This window comes from Gobius niger (genome assembly GCF_951799975.1).
Source record: "Gobius niger genome assembly, chromosome: 4".
In the NCBI taxonomy this organism is placed as follows: domain Eukaryota; kingdom Metazoa; phylum Chordata; class Actinopteri; order Gobiiformes; family Gobiidae; genus Gobius; species Gobius niger.
In genome coordinates this window covers 11,287,026-11,308,841 of record NC_136855.1, presented here as the reverse complement: position 1 = coordinate 11,308,841, position 21,816 = coordinate 11,287,026, and the positions used below count along the sequence as shown (strand labels likewise).

At 41.6% G+C, this 21,816-nt stretch overlaps 1 protein-coding gene across 1 annotated transcript in view; it reads right to left on the bottom strand.

Annotated features, from left to right (window-relative positions):
• LOC306962405 (sodium/hydrogen exchanger 5-like) overlaps positions 1 to 210 on the bottom strand; it is a gene marked incomplete at its 5' end in the record, with an annotated part of 41,364 nt that extends 41,154 nt beyond the window's left edge. Inside the window, one exon of the mRNA XM_079555526.1 lies at positions 138 to 210. Coding sequence (XP_079411652.1) covers positions 138 to 210 — 73 coding nt within the window. The remainder of the gene's footprint in view (positions 1 to 137) is intronic.
• Positions 211 to 21,816: the final 21,606 nt, after the last annotated feature.

Below are 21,816 nucleotides of genomic sequence, written 5' to 3'. Positions count from 1 at the left end.
TCCAGGTACTTTACACGCACCAACGGACTACATTTCCCACAATGCAACGGTGGCGCTCCGAGCGGGAGGCCACTTCCTTTCATTATTCATCAGCGGGCATTAGCATCACTTCAAAAGTCAACTTTCAGATAGTCTACCCTTAAAAATGGCAAAACGGAAGGTGGACACTGAGAACCGGACTTTTAAAACAAGGTGGGAGTCGGAGTACATGTTCACGGAGGTGCTGGAAAACCTGCGTGTCTTTTGTGTGGAGAAAGTGTGGCGGTGATGAAAGAGTTTAATCTGAGACGGCATCATGAGACAAAACACGCGGACCAAGCCAAGGATATGGACATGGAACAGAGGCTACAGAAGGTGGAGGAATTAAAACGAGGCCTTAAATCTCGGCAGGCCCTGTTCAGAAAAGCCAAATCACAAAGCGAGGCTGCTGTCAAAGCCAGTTTTATTTTGGCAGAAGAGATCGTTAAATCATCCCGGCCATTCACTGAGGGGGATTTTATTAAAAACTGTATGCTAAAAGTTTGTGACGAAGTTTGCCCAGACAAAAGGCAACTCTTTTCGAACGTGAGCCTGAGCAGAAACACCATTGCTCAGCGTGTGGACGAGCTGTCCATCAATCTAAAAGAGCAGCTTGTGAAAAAGGGAAAAGAGTTCATCGCATATTCCCTGGCTGTGGATGAGAGCACTGACATTTCGGACATTGCCCAGTTGTCGATCTTCATCCGCGGTGCGGACTCCAGCCTGAGCGTGACAGAGGAGTTTTTGGCGTTACGTCCTATGCATGACACAACTACAGGACATGATTTGTATGAAGAGGTGTCAAGATGTGTAAATGAGATGGGACTGCCTTGGGAAAAACTCGTGGGTTTGACAACAGACGGAGCACCTGCGATGTGTGGACACAAGAGTGGACTGGTGGCAAGGATACGGCAGAAGATGCAGGAGGAAAACGTCCCAGGTGAGCTGACAGCTTATCATTGTATCATACATCAGGAGTCGTTGTGTGGAAAAGCCTTAAAAATGGAACATGTAATGAGCACCATTACACGCGCAGTTAACTTTATCAGAGCCAGAGGTTTAAATCACCGCCAGTTCAAGGCATTTCTGAGCGAGTTAGAAACGGAGCATGGTGATTTGCTCTATCACACTGAGGTGCGATGGCTAAGCCAGGGAAAGGTGCTGCAAAGATGCTTTGAGCTGCATGAGGAGATTTGTCTGTTTTTGGACAGTAAAGGGAAAGACACTACTCAACTCCGAGATGAAACATTTTTGTGTGAAATGGCATTTCTGTGTGACATCACGACTCATCTGAATGCAATGAACTTGCAGCTGCAGGGTCGGGGTCGTGTCATCTCTGATATGTACAGCACAGTGAAGGCGTTTAAAACCAAACTGACTCTGTGGGAGGCACAGATGCGGAAAGACAAATTGAGCCACTTTCCTTGCTGCCAGACCATGAAAGAAAAGCTCTCTGCCAGTGTGTTCCCGTGCGCACAGTTTGCCGATAAAATTAGTGTACTTGCTGCTGACTTTCGACGTCGATTTGCTGACTTTGAAGCACAAAAAAGCAGGTTTGAACTGCTCGGTAATCCATTTGCAGTTGACGTGGAAAGCTCACCACCAAACCTCCAAATGGAGTTGATCGAGCTCCAATGCAATGATGCACTGAAAGCAAAATATGCGGCGGTGGGTGCTACGGAGTTTGTCCGTTTCCTCCCTGAAACAATGCCCCAGTTGCGCATCCAGGCTGCCCAAACGTTGTCTATGTTTGGCAGCACATACTTGTGTGAACAACTGTTTTCTGTGATGAAGCTAAACAAAACATCACACAGAAGTCGACTTACTGCAGAACACATCCACTCAATCCTGAGGATTTCCTCAGCCCAGAGCCTGGCCCCGAACATTGATGAACTTGTTCAAAAGATGAGACACCACCAAGTATCAGCCACAGCTTCAAAAACGTGAACATTACTGTGCAATGACGTATTTAGAGTTTTTACTCAGTTAAAATTTAAAAGTTAAATATTTGTTTTCACACCACATGTGACTTGTGAAAAATGTTTCATGTTAATAGATTTTTGCACTTTATTATTGTATTTCAATCCAATATTTCAGTTGAGTGAATTATAGAAAATGATATTATTTATTTCTTTGAAGTAAATTTAGGCCATTTTTGTTACTGATGGTGCCTTGAATAATACAGCTTCATTCATTTAATGTTCATGTTTTGGGGATTTTTACATAAAGCTTTTGTCCCTGTTCAAAATTAAAATTTACTGACAGAGCCATAAGAAATTATTTATTTATTTGATCATATACTAATATATTTTTAGGTTTTCAGTCTGTTTAATGGGGATCACTAGACTATATGCGGTCATTACATTTTTTTCAATGAACATTCGATCAGTCCGGCCCTTGGCTTGTTCCTAAATTTTTCATTTGGCCCCCCATCCATTTGACTTTGACACCCCTGTTCTAAACAAACCTCCCCTTTGATGCCATCACTGTCGGACATCAGCATTACTACAGCTCTTCCTGGTAACGTGGAATCGTGGGAGGATCTTGAGGTAAAATGTTATGTTTTTGCATGAGCTAGTACTTTAACATTAACCTCCCCACATCGGGTTGGCAGGACTCTTTGCAAAAATCTGCTTCAAATGACCACAAAGTGACTAAATCGCACACATTTTACACACCTGAAGCAGCACAGAAAGACCGGAGAAGAAGAATCAGTGCTGAAGTCAAGAAGGGGAGGGAGGGTGGGGTCAAGAGAGTTCAGATGAACAGTGTTGAATGAGCTCGGCTGCTATAAAAAAGGAATCCGGATGAAGACATGGTTGGCTGGTAAGAAAGGGTGAGTTGAGGCGTGGTCCTGCACCTGAACCTAGTCAATACAATATGAACTCCTTTTGCACAAAGCAGAGCAGTTTGAAATATAACCACAAACAAAACAAACTACAAAGTTAATGCTGGCTCTGAGACAATAGCATACTGCCTATTTACAAAAGTGAAAACTGTCAAGAGTAAGGTGACCAGACGTCCCAGGTTTTCCCAGTTTCGAGCCCTTTTTCTAAAGCCATTGATTGTCCCCGTTTCACCAAACAACGGTTAAAGGGGGGGGTATTATGCAAAATCGACTTTTTCAAGCTTTACATCATGTTATTATGTCATTCCCTCATTAAAAACATGCCTGAAGTGTTGCCTTGGCACATTCACGTATTTTTGAGTAATCTGTAGAAACTCTGATGGCGGCCATTTTAGGGATAGGTTTGCCCGAGTCCTCCTAGGAACGCCCCCACCTCCTGGAGACGCCTCCGAGCTTTCGTCACCAGCCGAGTAACCAACCACTGCTCCTCAGCAGAGCCCCCTCCCCACTGATGCCACAGACAGAGTGTGGAGGGGGCGTGTCGGAAAGAGTCAGAGGTTCTTAAAGAGACAGAGGCCTATTTCAAGACATTCACTACAGCCATTTTGAGAGAGACATTTTATACAAGGCAGTTATTCTAATTTACTGCATTTACAGACCGACAGAAGGTTTGGTTATCATTGTAGTGTGATATAGACTAGTGCTATGTGATTGAAAAAAGCATAATACCCCCTCTTTAAGGGAAAATGCTCAAATTATTTACTTAATGTTGATAAAAGTAACTCAGTCAGGAGCAAATATCCCGATAAAAGACCATCCACTTCCCGAATGAGATGTGGAGTTTTCCCTGCACTCTTGACCCATCGATTTATTCAGGAGCTGGACAGTGTTTAACTCACAGTGGGAGAAATAGTTTGTGGCTTGTCCTTGGAGCGGTTAGTAAGATGCGAGGCTGCGGGCAATGTTAATGTAGAGAAGAGGAAGTGTTGTAGTCAGTGCTGTTCGTAGCACACTGCACCTCAGCCAAACCCTCTTTTTCATCTAAGGAACACCCCAAGGCGACCGGCGAAAACACTGTTGTCGCGCCTGGCGGAATATCAGGCCCTCGTTCTATGTGGTCATTTGTCATTAGAGTGTGGAAGATTGAATGCTATAGTTGTGTCCTGGATATTGAAATAAATACTTGTCTGCATGTCCAACATCAGCCGTGTCATCGTATCAGGAATTGGTCAAAGTCGGACAAGCGGTCAATGCTGTTCCTCCTGCCGTTAACCGATGGCCCAGGGGCGATAGAAGCAAAAGGATCGGGAGTGGACACTGCAGAAGCAACAGCGGAAGTGACAGCGGCCGCCAAGCTTCCAAACGGCGCCCGCGATACAGCGACGGTGCGTTTGCTGTGGCGCAAATCGACCAGCGACTGATGCCCGATTCCAACTTTTGATAGAGTAAAGTTCTCCAGGGAAATATTTCTGCCTTCAAAGATGAGAAGAGCATCATCTGTGAGACAAAAAAAAGAAAAGAAAAAAGGTGACACTTCAGATCGTGAGCGGTTCCCAATCTTTTTTCTTTGAAGCCCCGACTTCTACTGTAGCCAACCCACCTCGTCCTACAATAACAAACCATTTATTTCAGACAGAGAGCAGCAACTCCAACAATGACAACAAGCATGTGCACATTTAATCTAGATTTGAGGGGAGATTTCAATAGTTTTTTCTTTTTTCTTATCGTTGTCGGTAATGCACACTAGCCTGGCTAACGCCAGACTAAAATCACAAGTTATATTTAGTCTGGCGACCACCAATTCATTTCCTCGTAGGAGAGGTGTGGTTTACGGGGCGCTACGAACGTCTATCATGCGTCTGCACGTAGCCCAGCCAATCGCATCATCGCATCCGATGACGTATGACGTACCCGCTGTAAACTTTCGAGCTAAACTATTTAGAACACGGTCTGAAGCTCGATCGCGTCTGCTGCTGTCTTGTTTGATCCGTAAATAAACTTTTTTTTTTTAAATCCGTAAATAAACTACAAGCTTCCGTGTATCGAATAGCTCGTCAGCGTCTTGCCGTCCCTCCTCGTTCTGTGATTGGTTCCCAAATCCACACGAAATTTCGGCCATGGTCCCCATGCTGCTGTGCAGTTCCAAATGATTCGAGCGCGTTAGCCAGGTTAAATGCACACGGTAATTCACGTAGTTTTGTTACGCACAGAGAAGGCTTCAATTCAAAGGTACAAAACATTACATGGATCGTAGGATGAGGCTAGAAACACATTAAATGTTATTATGCATCATGAAAAATGACACTCACATATGTATAATGAATGATTGGTTTATGAATGAATGATTTATTTTGGTTGATTGAGACATTTAAATCAATACAATTTCCAAACAGTAACACAAAAAAAAAATATTGTGCAGGGCATTTTTTTAATTTTTTTTTTGGGCGGTGATGATGGTAAGGAGCTCAGACCCGCGGTGTGCATCATGTGACCGCTGTATGGCGCTAATCTGTTTTCCACCCTAGATCTGATTTCAATATTCAGAAGCAATCTGGTTAGAATTGGCAAATTTTTACAATTTCATCCATATTGCAGTTTAATGTGTTTTGGACCATAAATGGTGTATTTTGGATGAACCATGCACTAAAAATAGCCAACATTATTTTCAAGAAATTTAGATTTAATGCCAAATTCAATGCAGTTCAATGCATTTTAATGATATTGGCTGCTTTAATTTCAGCATATTTATATAATGACTTTAATGCTTTTTAATGCGGCAGAAACCCCGCTATCAAGTGTTTTTGTGTTGCCTGGATATGAATATCAAAATATAAAGAAAGTTAAGACCCTAAAGCATTAACTTGCATTGACAACAGTAAGTTTTTGTTCATTTGGAAATCATTTTGTGTGAACTCAAAGTGAGGTCAGGTTGTTAGTTCAAGTTTACATGACAATGGACAAAACGCATGTTTCCAATATGTTCATGGATTACATATACGTATGTAAACTTCAAGGATGTGTACAGGTCTTTTTTCTTTCCCTTTCCCTGTCAATCTTAAGTGAATGACTATGGACAGATAGTTTCTATTTCTACATGGTTATACGGAGCTTGTACATTTGGGTATAGTTGGTATAGCAGGGCTGAGCGATATTATATATATTTTTGTATGATCAGAACGAAAGAGAGATGTGCCTTGGTATAACTCTTATGTACCATATGGTGTATTATCTATTTACGACTGTAAATGATAAATCCTTTATTTTTATTTTTTAGTAGACTGTAAATTATGAAATTCTTTGACATTTTGTACGATCATAAACGATTTATATCAACATGTAAGCCCAGACTCATGCATCGGTTTCTTGCATGAGTCTAGCGGAAAGTTTATGTGATGATTACTTGAATGAGAGATAAGGCGTAGGTTTACTTTAAGTTCTTTGAACTTCTTCCTACTCCTTTTGAGCACAAAGTTTTGTTTTGTATTTTTTTCTTTCTGTAAAATGTTAACATACTTTTTCTGCTCAAATGAATAAATAAATGAAATGAATTATTTTTTTCCGGTTGGGATCCACTCCTAACCTAACTGGAAGATTAGCCGATTTGATAGTGTTTTGGGTTGATGTGAGAAACTCTCTATTACAGCACACATTCACTGTGGCATTGTTTAAAGATCCCAGTGTTGCATTCAATTCAAACCAAGATTCTACAGTAATTACAACTACTTGGACTATACCTGGATTGTAGTGCTCGCTGCTAGACACCTCTGTGATCTTCGTCCACAGGTCTTGGACGGTCAGAGGCCTGAACTGCTCCTCAGTCTCACAGAGATGGACCTCAAAGGAATCACCATTGTCGGGGATTATTGTAACTGTGCACATTTTCAACCTTGAAGAAAAGAGAGGTTATACGATTTGCATTTACGACCATATTAGTCCAGCGCTCCGGTCTCTGCACTGGCTTCCTGTCACTCAGAGAATAGACTTTAAAACAGCTCTGCTTGTTACAAGTCTTTTCATGGTTTAGCTCCAAAGTCCATCTCTGACATGTTAGAGCCGTATGAACCATCTCGGGCCCTGAGAACTTCAGGGAGGGGCCTCCTGGTGGTTCCCAGAGTCAATAATAAACATGGTGAGGCTGCGTTTCAGTTTCATGCAGCTAAAATCTGGAACTGTCTTTATGAGGATGTGAGACAGGCCTCAACTCTGACAATGTTCAAATCCAGGCTGAAAACAGTTCTGTTTGCCCGTGCATATGCCTGAAAGTATTTTATCTGCACTCTCGCCTTTTACTGTAATTGATTAATCTTATGTTGATGTTTTTATTGATTCTATTTGCTTTCTTGTATTTATGCAACTGTGAAGCACTTTGAATTGCCTTGTGTGTGAATTGTGCTCTACAAATAAACTTGCCTTGCCATTTTAAGTCCGGCAGAATCTATTTTCCTGTGGCGAAAATGCTTTAGTTTACACTTAACATTACATCAATGCATTTTGTTATAATAATGATACAATTAATCATTTGAAAAGGAAGGATGTCCAAACCAATGAATGTCAGGACTCAGTACTTTCTTCCAGGACATACATAACTCCTTGCCCTCCAGTAACAATATCAATACGATAGTAATTATGACATGATATTGGTAAGTATGTAAGCTGTAAGGAGTGGGCATCCACTGTGTACTTTTATTTCTCTAAAGTTTTGCTGTTGTCTTTCAGGAACCCAATCCTTTATTCCCCCTTCAGCTCAGCCCCCGCAGCAGTCCTCGTAGACAAAGCAAGACTAGAGACAAACTTCCAATTCGTGTCACACAGCAAGGTCTGTAGAGCTCAACAGCCCCACCTACAGGTCACGTGCTGTGGTCCAGAAGTAAACAAAATAAATCTATTGTTCTTCATATTGCAGGCTTAAAACAACACAATAATAATAACAATAACAATAATAATAATAATAATAATAATAATAATAATAATAATAATAATAATAATAATAATAATTGTACTGATATTATGCATACATCCATCCACTATGTGGCGCTGTTGCCTGGAGTTACTGCCTGACGTGCTGAATAAAAGTTGTACTGGAAATGGCATCCTGAGTACGAGTGCAGTCATTACATGTAGGCGGCTGCATATATGAAAAAAAAACACCTAACACCAAAAAAATTGCTACAAATGGTTTTTCAATGGTTTTCTGTAGTATCAGGTGTGCTTATTAACATACTAAAAGTCTACCAAAATCTGACCTCTGGAAAGGTCTAATTTTCAAGATGGCGTCCAAGAGGGTGGCGAGATCTTTAAAATAGAAGTCTGCGCGGTACCGATTTTTCAGTCCCGCGCCCGCCCGCCCCCGCATGGTGCAGTACCGCTCCCGCCCGCATCCCGCAAAGGATTGTCATTTTTATTCCCGCTCCCGCCCGCATCTGTGTTTTTTTGTCCCGCTCCCGCCCGCAAAAATCCCGCAATATGCAAAATGGGGACGTTTGCACTGCAGGAGTCATGACCAGTGCAGGAAGATGTGTGGACGGACCTCGGGCCGCGCACACGGGGCAGAGCAGAGACGTCTTGCTCCGCCCTGCTCTCCCCTGACTCATTGGGCTCTTGCCAAATCAGGTTATACAAAAAGCAAATAGACCAGCTCAGGCCTGTCCATATAGCCTTGTGTATGACATAGGTTTGTCACGGTGGGACAGTCACACCAGTTCAACCCCAAACTAAGCTATGCTCCTGTCACTGTGTAGCATCAAACACAGACTGAATCTATCAACAAACGCACGCGCTTCATGTCAGATAAGTCCGTGCAATAGCCGCACATTAAGGGCAGACTTTACTCCACAGAATAAGCATAAAAACACTACACTCACTGTGCACTCGATCTTCTGGGTCAGTCCTCAGCTCCAGTTGGAAAAACTTTATAATCCACAAAACAGGCCTGTCTTCACCTGCCCCGCGCCGATCACCGCCTGTTTTACATGTCAAAAGTTGTAAATAAGCCTTAACTTCTCCATGGTGTAGCCATGGCCGTATCTACCATTGAGGTCACCGAGGTCCGGACCTCGGTAAAATTTTAGCTTTTTTTTTTTTTTTTTTTTACACATTGAATCCTGCGCAGATGAATGTTGTAAACACGCGCTTCTACAGGCGTAAGAGCCTCTAGTTCAGACGTGGATGAGCTTGTTCTGAACCTAAACGTGTCCACTCTGAAACCGGACCTCATGAGCTGCTTTGGACCCGAGTGCGTAAAACTCCGCGGAGGCGGAGGCGCGGCTGTGCGTCAGCCTCACTACAACAGCAGCGCATGAACCGCGCCAAAGTTTGATTGAGATGCAATTTCTTTGCTCTCCGTCATAAAGAGAGAGGAGTCAGTGCGCGCGCCGTCACGGTGACCTCGATTTACAACAGGAGTTTTCCTCATTCTGATCTGAGGAGCGAGAGGAGAAGGAGAAGCGTCTGCGCCTCATCATTGCCTCCTCCTCTGCTGCTCACTTTGTTTCTGTCTCATGCAAAGAATGTCCTGCGTGTAAATGATCTTCGCTTTAATGAGAGCTTAAACCAGCGCATTCACCTTTGTAGCTCCAGTGGTTTGACAGTGAGGGCGACGCAGAGGGGGCGGGGCCAGAGCGCAGAGTCTGATGTTCAGAATGAGCCAAAGCAAAACCCTCAGCTTCACCCATTCACACCCACAGCCTCGTTTTCAAAACAATTTTCATTTAATATTTCAGTATTTATTTAGGACAAGACATTCTTATTGCCTCTCACTCAGGCGAGTAAAACTGTTTGGAAAACCTGCTTCACAGTAATAATGGATAAAATAGATATTAAATAGATATTTTGTTTTGTGATATTCATCATGTCAAAGTAGGGGGTACGTGACTCGTCACCTAAAACTTCAGGGGGTGCACGGCTGCACCCACTGCCCATGGGTCGACTGATGGAAGCGAGGCCAGTTTGCACCATCTGCATGTCCGACCACCATCCACTCACTGGTCCCAAACGATGCAACAAAAAGCAATTTTGGAAAATGGCTCAAGGATGAGACAAAAGTGTTTTTGATCACTTAAAATACAGGAAATTACATCTGAATCTTTAAAAAATTCCTGGGGGAGGACCCCCAGACCCCCCGGTTTAAAGAATTATCCGGACCTCACTGTTTTTTAAATCCTGGCTACGGCCCTGGGTGTAGCTACTGCAACCACGCGCTGTTGTTTTGGTCAGTGGAGGCAGCGTGGAAGATGCATTCAGGGACCGTGAGAAGTGCGGGAAAGGCGCACTTCTTCTTTTATTCACAAATGTGAGGAAAATGTGGACAAATATACAATAGTGTGGTTCTCCAGCGGGGGGGCAATAGGGGTGGCAGGAACTGACTCCCAAACATCAGGAGGAACGACCGCAGGAGGAGGAAAAGCCGGCGGAACAACTTCAGCACCTGAGGAGCGGCGGCAAAAGTGCGCACTTCTTACGGTCCATGAATGCATCTCTCACGCTGCCTCGCAACAACAATGTGTGGTTACAGCAGCCACACCATGGATAATAAGGCTTATTTACAACTTTTGACATGTAAAACAAGTGGTGATGGGCGCGGGGCAGGTGAACACAGGCCTGTTGTTGTGGATTATGTAAAAGAAGTTTTTCCAACGACGAGAGAGAATCATTGGATAAAGAGGCAAAGAGCAGTAAGTTCTTCGACGGATCCTCAGAAGATCGAGTGCACAGTGAGTGTAGTGTTTTTTATGCTTATTCTGTGGAGTAAAGTCTGGCTGAATGCCATGTTGCACTAACTCATTGCGCGTGCGTTTGTTGTTATGTGTTTGACAGATCCAGTCTGCGTTTGTCCGTGTTACGCAGTGACTGGAGCCTATAACTGTATCAATTTTGAGCATGAACACAGTGATTCTGCGGTACTAATGCTCTCGTTATCAAAATAGAATGAACAAATGAAATGAAAATGAAAAATTATTTAGTTTGCAGGACAGCAGTTTATCGTCCCACCCGCCCGCTCCCGCACTCTGCCGTCCCGCCCCCCTCCCGCGCCCGCAATGAGCTTTAAAAATGTGTCCCGCGCCGCACTGTTTTGCGTTGGGTCCCGCGAGTCCCGCGGGACTCCCGCGGGAGTGCAGGGCTCTACTTTAAAATGCCCATTACTCCTTTATTATTCATCCTAGACAAGTCATTTTGGTGTCTAACCCCATGTTTTGGGTGTCTAGGAATCCAATGGGCTTGTTCAAATTGTAGTGACATGATCACATAATTATGATATACAAATCGTGGACAAAGACTCTATATATTAACATTAGCGAGTTGTCACGGCAACGGCACACATTTTCAATGCAACCTTTGCTTCCCAGAGGCTTAGAGGGGCAGGGATGGGCTCGTTTTAAAGCCCCAACCCTCTTCTTCCCAATGCAATAAAAGGTACGTCATTTACTCACGGAGATATTCACTAAAGTCTGCGAGGTGAGCGCAGTTATCTTAGTATTTTATCAGTTAGCATATTTAAATTATAGTGAAAAGATTGCAATTACAAAGTGATTACAAATCTTAATTATTTTTGAAGAAATACCTTTGATTTGCACCAGATTTACAAATAGTCATTGTCACACTGTTCCTCCCATAAAGGTGGATAATGTGGATTGGCACAATTTTCCACTTGACGTGGTCCACAAGCAGGTGTGCATGGTAGTCCACATCCTCTGCAACGACACCGTGGTGTTCGGCAGGCAGTTGTGCATAAATATCTCATTCTTCTGGAACTCTATAACTCCAGAAGGTTGTGTCACAACCTGTGAAAGCTTGAATAAACAGTAACTGAGAACACAAGTCACCCCCCAAGACTTGTTTCATCTCGTTGATATTTTATACTTTAGGAAGTGTGGATTTGTCCAAATGAAAATAGAAGTCCCCGTTTTTCATCTCAGCCTAGTAGAGAAGAAGAATATGTAAGTCTGTATCTTGGTCTATCAAGATCCTGGGCTGATGTTGGGACACCTGGATTGCTGCCTTCACAACGTCCATGTCTGCATCTCCTGTGCTGATAACATTGCAGCTGTTCTTCTGCAGTTCCTCAGTCACAAGACCAATAAGTTCTTGCCTGTTACATGGTCTGCAAAGAAAATTTTCCTTTACCACAAACTCAATTTTGCACTGAAGGATCTTCACTGTAGCCATCACAAACTACAGTTGCTTTACCATAATGACGTATCAAGCAAAGAATGTCATGAATGTCATTTGCTCAGAGTGTATTACCAGATTATGGTGTGGATCAGAAAGGGGAGTGACATGAATGTGGTGGATGGGGATGGAAACCTGGTCTCACCATACCCTCATACTCACTTCATAGAGAGAGTCTACTTCTTGTGGATATTCCCAATTGTGCTCCGTTTTCAGGAGGGAGGGGTGAACTCCTTTTAAAGTTTTAAATGATTGGATCTGATTTTACCCAATCGCTAGCGTTTAGTTGTGAAGTAATGCACCTGAATGAGTGAAGCAAAGCTATCTAATGCTTGACGTCACCTACAACATCTGCCTCCCCCGCCCGCTGAATGGTAGGTTGAAATTTAACCGATGCAACGCAGCCACTGAAATCAGACCCAGACGTTCATGTAGGGAAATTGTAATTGACTGGAGTTTACGAATGGCTAAGGTCAGGCCAGTTTGTGCCAGTTCTGACCGATAAAACTGCTGCCCTGAAAAGTCTCCTGTAGATGGAGACTGTAGATGGCACAACTACCTGCCGACCACCACGGTGTAGTTGCAGAGGATGTGGACGACCACGCACACCTGCGTGTGGACCACGTCAAGTGGAAAATTGTGCCAATCCACATAATCCACCTTTATGGAAGGAACTGTGTGACAATGACTATTTGTAAATCTGGTGCAAATCAAAGGTATTTCTTCAAAAATAATTAAGATTTGTAATCACTTTGTAATTGCAATCTTTTCACTATAATTTAAATATGCTAACTGATAAAATACTAAGATAACAGAGAGGCCACGTCGGCCCTGACATGGTGGACCTTCCAGGTCCACCATGTCAGGGCCGACGTGGTCGCTCACCTCGCAGACTTTAGTGAATATCTCCGTGAGTAAATGACGTACCTTTTATTGCGTTGGGAAGAAGAGGGGCGGGGCTTTAAAACGAGCCCATCCCTGCCCCTCTAAGCCTCTGGGAAGCAAAGGTTGCGTTGAAAATGTGTGCCGTTGCCATGACAACTCACTAATGTTAATATATAGAGTCTTTGTCCACGATTTGTATATCATAATTATGTGATCATGTGACTACAATTTGAACAAGCCCATTGGATTCCTAGACACCCAAAACATGGGGTTAGACACCAAAATGACTTGTCTAGGATGAATAATAAAGGAGTAATGGGCATTTTAAGGATCTCGCCACCCTCTTGGACGCCATCTTGAAAATTAGACCTTTCCAGAGGTCAGATTTTGGTAGACTTTTAGTATGTTAATAAGCACACCTGATACTACAGAAAACCATTGAAAAACCTTTTTTAGCAATTTTTTGGGGGTCAAACCATATATGCAGCCGGCTAATGGTACCAGGAGTAAATTAAGAAAATTTACTGAAATGAACAACATTCGACCACCAGAAGAGTTGAAACTCTCGGGGAATGTAAACGAAAACTGGAAATCCTTCAGGCAGAGTTTTGAGCTGTATTTGTTAGCAGCTGGCCTCGATGGCACGGATAAAAAGCGCAAAGTAGCATTGTTGCTAACGGTTGCGGGCCGCGGAGCACTGGATGTGTTCAACACATTTCAATTCGACAATGAAGATTTTGAATTGGATGATGTTTTGGCAAGATTTGAGGATTACTGCACACCATGAAGAAATGAAACCTATGAACGGTACGTGTTCAGGAACAGGATGCAAAAGGACAACGAGTCCATAGAGCAGTATGTAACAGATCTACGTCTCAAAAGTCAGTCCTGTAATTTTGGCCCCCTCTGTGACTCAATGATACGTGACCAAATTGTGATCGGAGAACAAGACAAGAGGGTGAGGATGCTATTGCTAAAAGAAACGGATCTTACGGTGGAAAAAGCCATACACATCTGTCAAGCATCCGAGAGCACCAAGTTACAGCTAAAGACTTTTGACAATGACGGTGAACCAGCGGCTGTGGACGCCATAAAGAAAGGAGAGACAGAGAAGAGGCGTTTCAGAGACACTAAAGACAAAAAGAGAGACAAAAGGGACTGTGAAAGATGCGGGAATAAGCACGGTCCAAAGCAATGCCCAGCATATGGAAAAGACTGCAGGAAATGTGGTGGCAGAAAAAACTTCGCAAAGTGCTGTTACGCAAAGAGAAACGTCCACATAGTGAGACAGGACAAGTCAGCGAGCAGCGGCGACGAGGAAGAACCTCTGTATCTGGATGCAGTTACACTAACGGACCTGGACGGTACTGAGGATGAATGGATTGCGCATCAAATGTTAACGGTGTTGAAGTGCCACTGAAAATTGACACTGGTGCAGAGATTAATGTTTTGCCATTCAAATATTTCAACAAACTGAGTCCAAAACCGCAAGTGAGACCAAAGAAACTGAACTTGAGAGCATACAACAACCAGCCTATTCCCCACAAAGGAGTGTTTCGAGCGACTATCAAAGGAGACGGTCGTTTCTGCAATGCTCTGTTTGTCCTTGTGGAGGAGGATAGACAACCGATACTAGGACTCAAGGCAAGTAAAAAGATGGGACTAATCAAAAGGATTAATGTTATTGATGGCACTGTTCTGAATACTGCTAATTCACAACAGAATAACGCAAAAGAAAGTCCAAACACAACAAATGAAACTGTGAAAAAGTACAGTGATATTTTTCATGGTGTTGGCTGTCTACCAAACAAATACAAAATACAGCTAAAGGACAATGCAGAACCAGTGATACATGCAGCAAGAAAAGTGCCTGTAGCACTCAAAGACAGACTAAGGAAGGAGTTACAAACACTCATTGATAAAGGAATTATCCGAAAAGTTGAGGAACCGACAGACAGGGTCAATTCTCTCGTTATTGTGGAAAAGAAAAACGGAGATCTGAGATTGTGCATAGACCCAAGAGATTTGAATAAGTGGATCAAAAGAGAACATTTCAAGTTGCCTACGAAGACAGACATTACAAGTGCAATGGCAGGTGCACGTTACTTTTCCAAACTGGACGCATCATCAGGTTTCTACCAAATCGAACTGGACGAGGAAAGCACAAAATTGTGCACGTTCAATACACCCTTTGGGAGGCATTGTTTTCTGCGCATGCCTTTTGGAATTGCCTCCGCACCTGAAGTTTTTCACCGGACTGTACAACAAATATTCGATGGTGTGGAAGGAGTTGGAGTATTCCTGGATGATGTGGTCATATGGGGAACCACACAAGCTGAGCATGACGCTTGGCAAAAGTAATGGAAAAAGCAAAGCAAGCAGGGCTGAAACTGAATAAACAAAAATGTCAGTTTGGGGTGAGTGAAATAACTTACCTGGGAGACAAGCTGTCAGCTGCAGGGATACAGCCGGATCCCGAAAAGGTGAGAGCAATCACGCACATGCCCATGCCCAAAAACAAAGCAGACTTGCAGCGAGCCTTAGGCTTAGTCAACTACGTCGGCCGTTTCATTCCGAACTTGTCGGCTAACACAAAAGCACTACGTAGCCTGCTGGAAAATGGCAAAGAATGGCAGTGGAGCCATGAGCACAACACTGAATGGGAGATGCTAAAGAGCAGCCTTGTAAGAGAGCCAGTGCTGAAATTTTATGATCCTGCTCTTCCAACCAAAGTTTCCACAGACGCCTCTAAGGATGGGTTAGGAGCGGTGTTGCTTCAGCAGCATGAGGACACATGGTTTCCAATTGCGTATGCCGCTCGCACTATGACAGCAGCAGAGAGAAACTACGCACAAATAGAAAAAGAGACTCTGGGAGCGGTATTTGGATGCGAAAAGTTTCATGAGTACATTTACGGACAAGAAGTAGTGCTAGAGACGGATCACAAACCACTGATCGCAATCTCCACAAAACCTCTGGGAGAGGCACCACCACGCATTCAGCGCCTGCTGCTCCGCCCCCAAAAAAATAAGTCTCACATTTGAGTTTACACCTGGGAAACACCTCGTTGTGGCAGATGCTCTCAGCCCAGCTTCTCTGGACTGTAAAGAGCCAAGCAGCACTGAACATGATGTGCAAGTGCATGTGGATACCATGAGAAAGCACATGCCTGTGTCGGAAGACAAATGGAAGCAAATCGCAGGAGCTACATCAAATGACACAACGCTGCGAGATGTGATAAACACGATCAGTTTACCAGGAGAACAAAACCTGAGCCACCCATACCAAAACTTCAAAGAGGAGCTGTCCGTAGTGGAGGGAGTTCTTCTGAAAGGAAAAAGGATTGTCATCCCCATGTCAATGCGCTCACAAATGTTGCATCTCACACATGAAGGACATTTAGGCATTGAAAAGTGCAAAAGACGTGCCAGAGCTTTACTGTATTGGCCACAAATGAAAAAGGACATTGACAGTTACATCCAACGCTGTGAGACGTGTCAACAACACAGATACCAACAACAAAAGGAGCCACTTCTCGCTCACAGCAGACCCAACGAGCCTTGGAGAAAGGTTGGTGCAGACTTGTTTCACCTGGCAGGGAAAGATTACCTTGTTATGGTGGACTACTTTTCAAACTACCCAGAAGTTGCTTTTCTCACAGATACTACTGCAAAACAAGTGATCAAGCACTGCAAAGCCATTTTTGCAAGACACGGAATCCCGGTGACAGTGGTAAGTGATAACGGACCTCAATTCAGCAGCCAAGAGTTCAAGGACTTTGCTGACAACTATGGGTTCAACCACGTAACATCTAGCCCACTGTTTCCACAGTCAAATGGCTTGGCAGAAAAGGCAGTGCAGATTGTGAAAAGACTGTTCAAAAAAGCAGCGGAAACACACAGTGACATTTACCTAGCATTGCTTCTCCACTGGAGTGTGGAAAATCTCCAGCTGAACTTCTGATGAGTAGAGAACTGAGAACCCGTCTACCTTCAGCTTCACACTTGCTGGAAAAGGAGAAAGAACAGCGTACAAACCAAGCCGAACAAAACCAGGCTTACAATAAAACTGCTAAAACGCTAAGCCCACTATCACAAGAGGACGTGGTACGTGTCAGATGTGATGGGAGATGGGGACCTGTTGCAAAGATTATCAGAGAGACGGCACCCAGGTCCTATGAAGTCATCACTGAGTACGGCAGCACACTGAGAAGGAATCGACGTCACCTACTAAAAGTACCTAAAACATCTTTCGTGGAGCTCGAGAACAGACAAGATGGACTAATGAAAAACACCAGTCCAAAGCGTCCAACTTCCACACAAGGTACTAGTGACATTGTGCATGCTCCAAGTGACACCACCAATGCGACGCCTGAAAGTGCAGTACAGGAAAGACCACGGAGAAACATTGTGAAACCTAAAAGACTTATTGAAGAATATTGAGTGAGCTATAAAAGTAAAAAAAAAAAAAAAAAGAAAAGAAGCAAAAACAAAGGTAGACCTACATGTTTATTTTGTTTTACAAGTGCCTTATGTGAAAAAAATGGTACTGTTGTATACAGATGTATATATTAAAAAAAAAAAAAAAAATAATAAAAAAAATATATATATATATATATATATATATATATATATATATATATATATATATATATATATATATATATATATATATATATATATATACATTTGATTTGTCTATATTGTTATGACACATTTACTTAAAAAAAAAAAAAGGGAGATGTACTGATATTATGCATACATCCATCCACTATGTGGCACTGTTGCCTGGAGTTACTGCCTGACGTGCTGAATAAAAGTTGTACTGGAAATGGCATCCTGAGTACGAGTGCAGTCATTACAATAATAATAATAATAATAATAATAATAATAATAATAATAATAATAATAATAATAATAATAATAATAATAATAATCGATCCGACTCTTACCTCTTCTTCCCCTGCTTTCCTGACAAGTTACTTTCACTTCCGTTATTATGGTCTGCTGTGATTGGCCATTTGAAGTGATGGAGTAATGTAAAAAAATCCCATCGACAGACACGGTAAAAAAATGCATAAATAGAAATATATACAGAATCCACATTGACTGTATTTGGTTTTTTGGTGAAGACGTACAATTTATTTCCATAAACACATTTAATGACATACATCATCAGTCCATTTAAATTCAGAAAAGTACTTAACTTCATTTATTTTCTTTTAATCAACAACAGGTACAGTATCACAACCATCAATAGGCAAAAAAAGGCATGATTAAAAGGAAAACAATGATAGATTGAAATCAGATTAAACCAGAGCAATCTCAAATCAGATCAATTAAATTAAACATGCACTTAAACAGCTTTGAATTTAACTATTACAGAACCACTGCAGTAGCCTTGGATCACTAACTATAATCCAACCTCTCTCATGACAAGTGCAGGGTTTAGAGGGAGCTACTATGTTCTTATGTCCAGACCGTTATGTTGATTTCGTCGGCGACAACTGTGGCCTTCCTCAGAGTCACTCCATGTTACTGGGATGTGTCTGGTCAGCCGATTGAAACAGTTTTTGGCCCTGTCTTCCTGTTTGTACCAGCAGGCCGACAGCGCCATCTGCAGTCCGACTTCTCCTGAACTGTGTCCCAGTTGTGGGAAAGTCGGGACGCCCCCTCATCCCGGTTCACAGTCTGGGGGGCGTGCTTCCGGATCTCGATGTCTTCTCTGATGTAATGGTGGTATTTGTTGCTTTAACATGGGCATTGTCCCAATCCATGAGGCGGCTCTCCCTCTTGCAGTGGTCTGATATAGTCGCAATAAGCCACTGCATATCACCTATGATCTCAGTCCGAGTGTTGGGGTAACGTATTACAAAAGGAACGTGTTACAAAAACTTACTTGTTTCAGTAACTAAGGGATATAACATATTATTTACACAAAATAAGGGAATATATTAGTCATTATAATTTAAGTATCTCAAGTTACAACAAGTGCATTAATGTATAAACAAAAAAATGGCAATTTCCTCCCAAATAAAATGCAGCACCAAAGCAAGTTGAACTTTGGTGTATAAGATCTGCAGTTGCATGTAGCTAACGTCATCAAAACAAAACAGAGAATGGGGAAAAACTAAGGAAAAGGAAATCTTTGACTGCACTTTTGCTCTGTGGCATTATTACTGTTTTGACAAAAGTAAGTAGTGTAACTCAGCCACATTTTTTGGAACTCTAATATGTAATACAAACATCTTACATTCTTAAAGCACAAGTAATTTCAAATATATGACAATTTTGAAGCAACTTGCCCAACAGTGCCAAACAAAAAGTCCAGCAGTGTTAGAGAAATAACAATGGTGTTCGAGAGGATAGATGAATGACAGGCAGCAGTCTGGATGTCTTATGCAGGAGAAGTTTATTTACCATCGGTGCGGGACCCAGAGACATGAACTCGAGACATTGCGCTAGTCCTACCATTCAAGTCTGTCTATGCTTCCACAGAAGAGGGATAAATACCCTCTCAGAGCGTCATACTGATACGCAAGCATTCAGTGGCAGAGAGTGGGCGCCTGAGCACCACAGTCAAGGCTATGACAGAGATAGTACGACTGTACAGCCTGACCCAGTATGATAAATAGCGATTTAATGTTATCCTCTAACACTCCTCCCTTTCAAAACTACAGCTTTCTAGTGGTTTTGACTAAGTGAAAAAAATCAAAATTAAACGCCAGCATAAAATAAACCTGAATCAACTACCTAAGTTTCAATTTAATCCAAAACCAAGATTTTAGAATAAAATCAAAATTCAAATGGTTTATCTATGCCCTAAGTGGAAGCATACACAGAATTTACATTTCAAAACAACATTCAACACACTTCATGTAAAGTACCACAGTACACAGTTATACGGGTCATTGTGATGGAATTAAATGACCCCCCTCCCAGTGACCCCAAAGTACTGAGACATGTGCATCATTAGATTCACTAATCACCCAATCGGGGCAAATACTGCTACCAATAAAAACACATGCATCAAGTACTAAAGGCGTGTAAAAGGGGGTACCATGACCAAACCTCAAATCCCCGACCTGATTGCCAATTATCAGGGATAAGTAAAAGATCATGGCCGCCAATCAGTTTCTCCTGCAAATGATATATTATTGGTCCAAGTCAGAAAATGTACATACAATAAAATACAAACACAACACAATATTCAAAGATATGAATCAATCAATTCTCCTGAGAATCATATTCACATATTAAGAGAATGCTCATAGCAAACTATTAATCATGAAACAATCTTCATACCGGATGGTTAATTTCAACACAACACTTGTGAGGCCCGTCAAAACACCTCCAGGTGCTTCAGATCTATACGGATCACGAGTAGACTATCGTGCCGTAACACCTCTTGGTGTGTCTTTGGGATTATTCTGCCCACACACACCAAGAGTTCCCTATTGTCTTCCAAGTCTTCAGGTTGAAATAGAATGGCGTGGAGAATTGGCAGCGTCCATTGAGAAGGGTGCAAGCTCATACACTCGTGCACAATGAATTTTCCTTAAAATTCAAATCTAACGAGATCGTAAGTCTTATTATTTGTTATCCCTTGCTTCCAATGTTTTAATCAAGATTAAAAATAATGTTACTGAAAACTGCTAAGCAAGAAACCATCATTCAGGACAAAATATATTAAATCCTCTTATACTTCAGGCGTAATGGCCTCTGAAATAGAGCTTAAAACCCTTCCTTTTTGACCTAAACATACCTGCAATGAGCAACACACACAAAACATAACATGAAAGAACCTCACCACAAGATAACCAAGTATTGAATACCTGCCCTTTTGTCTTGTGAATCTGTACCTGCAAAGTTATGAATCGAAATAAAATGAAATTGGTAAGTTGAATAACTAAGCCATAAAGAATAAGCACCAAAGATTAAAAAATATAAATGCAAAATCAAAATATAAGCTGAAAACTGACTGGACCAAAATGAGTAATAATATATAGAAAGAATAAAATAGAAAAATGCTAAAATAATAATAATAATAATAATAATAATAATAATAATAATAATAATAATAATAATAAAAATAGGTAATATAGAAATAAAGTATTTAAAAAAAATATCTAGCCTCACACTAAGTCCTAATTGATCAATATGCCTTTGTCGCTTTAATTGAAACAAACTGCCAACCATCATTGGTTTAAGCGGGAACAAATCCTGGCTTTAACGCTCCCTCGGTGTTGGCCACTAGTGACGGACTTCAGTGATATGGCCAGAAAAGAATAAACAAACACTAAATAAATGAACACTACATCTAAAATACATGCTGTAAAATTAAAAATACATGAAAGCTTATTAACTATAAAAGAGTAATAAAATATAAAATAATAAATGTCAAATATAAAGTAAATATGAATACACACAACTATGAAATAAGTAAATAAGTAAAAATGTAAATATAGAATAAAAGCACTTATGAATATATAAATGAAAATAATTAATTCTAAATGCTAACAAAAAGAAAACAAGAAACGAGTTTGGAAGAAAAGAGACACAATAAATGATTAAAAGAAAATTCCTCTGTACTTTATCAAAAAAGGCCCATCCTCAAAAGAGTCAATGCAGCATGCTTGAAAGTAAGCATAGTGTTATTCATTTCTCCTTTTGTCTTTAATGTGTTTTATTTTTAGTTGCCTTTAGGTTCTTAAAACCACATCACTAAGATTAAAACATCAAGAATTGAGATACTGTACTATGAATTTTCTTTAGCTCTTTAACTCTTTAACTATAATTTACTATATTAAATTCAATTGTCTATTCCAGACTTAAATTAAATTGGTCTCTAAAGTTTAATTTACACATTTCTGGTCAGGACCCCCAAAAACCCTTTGCGAA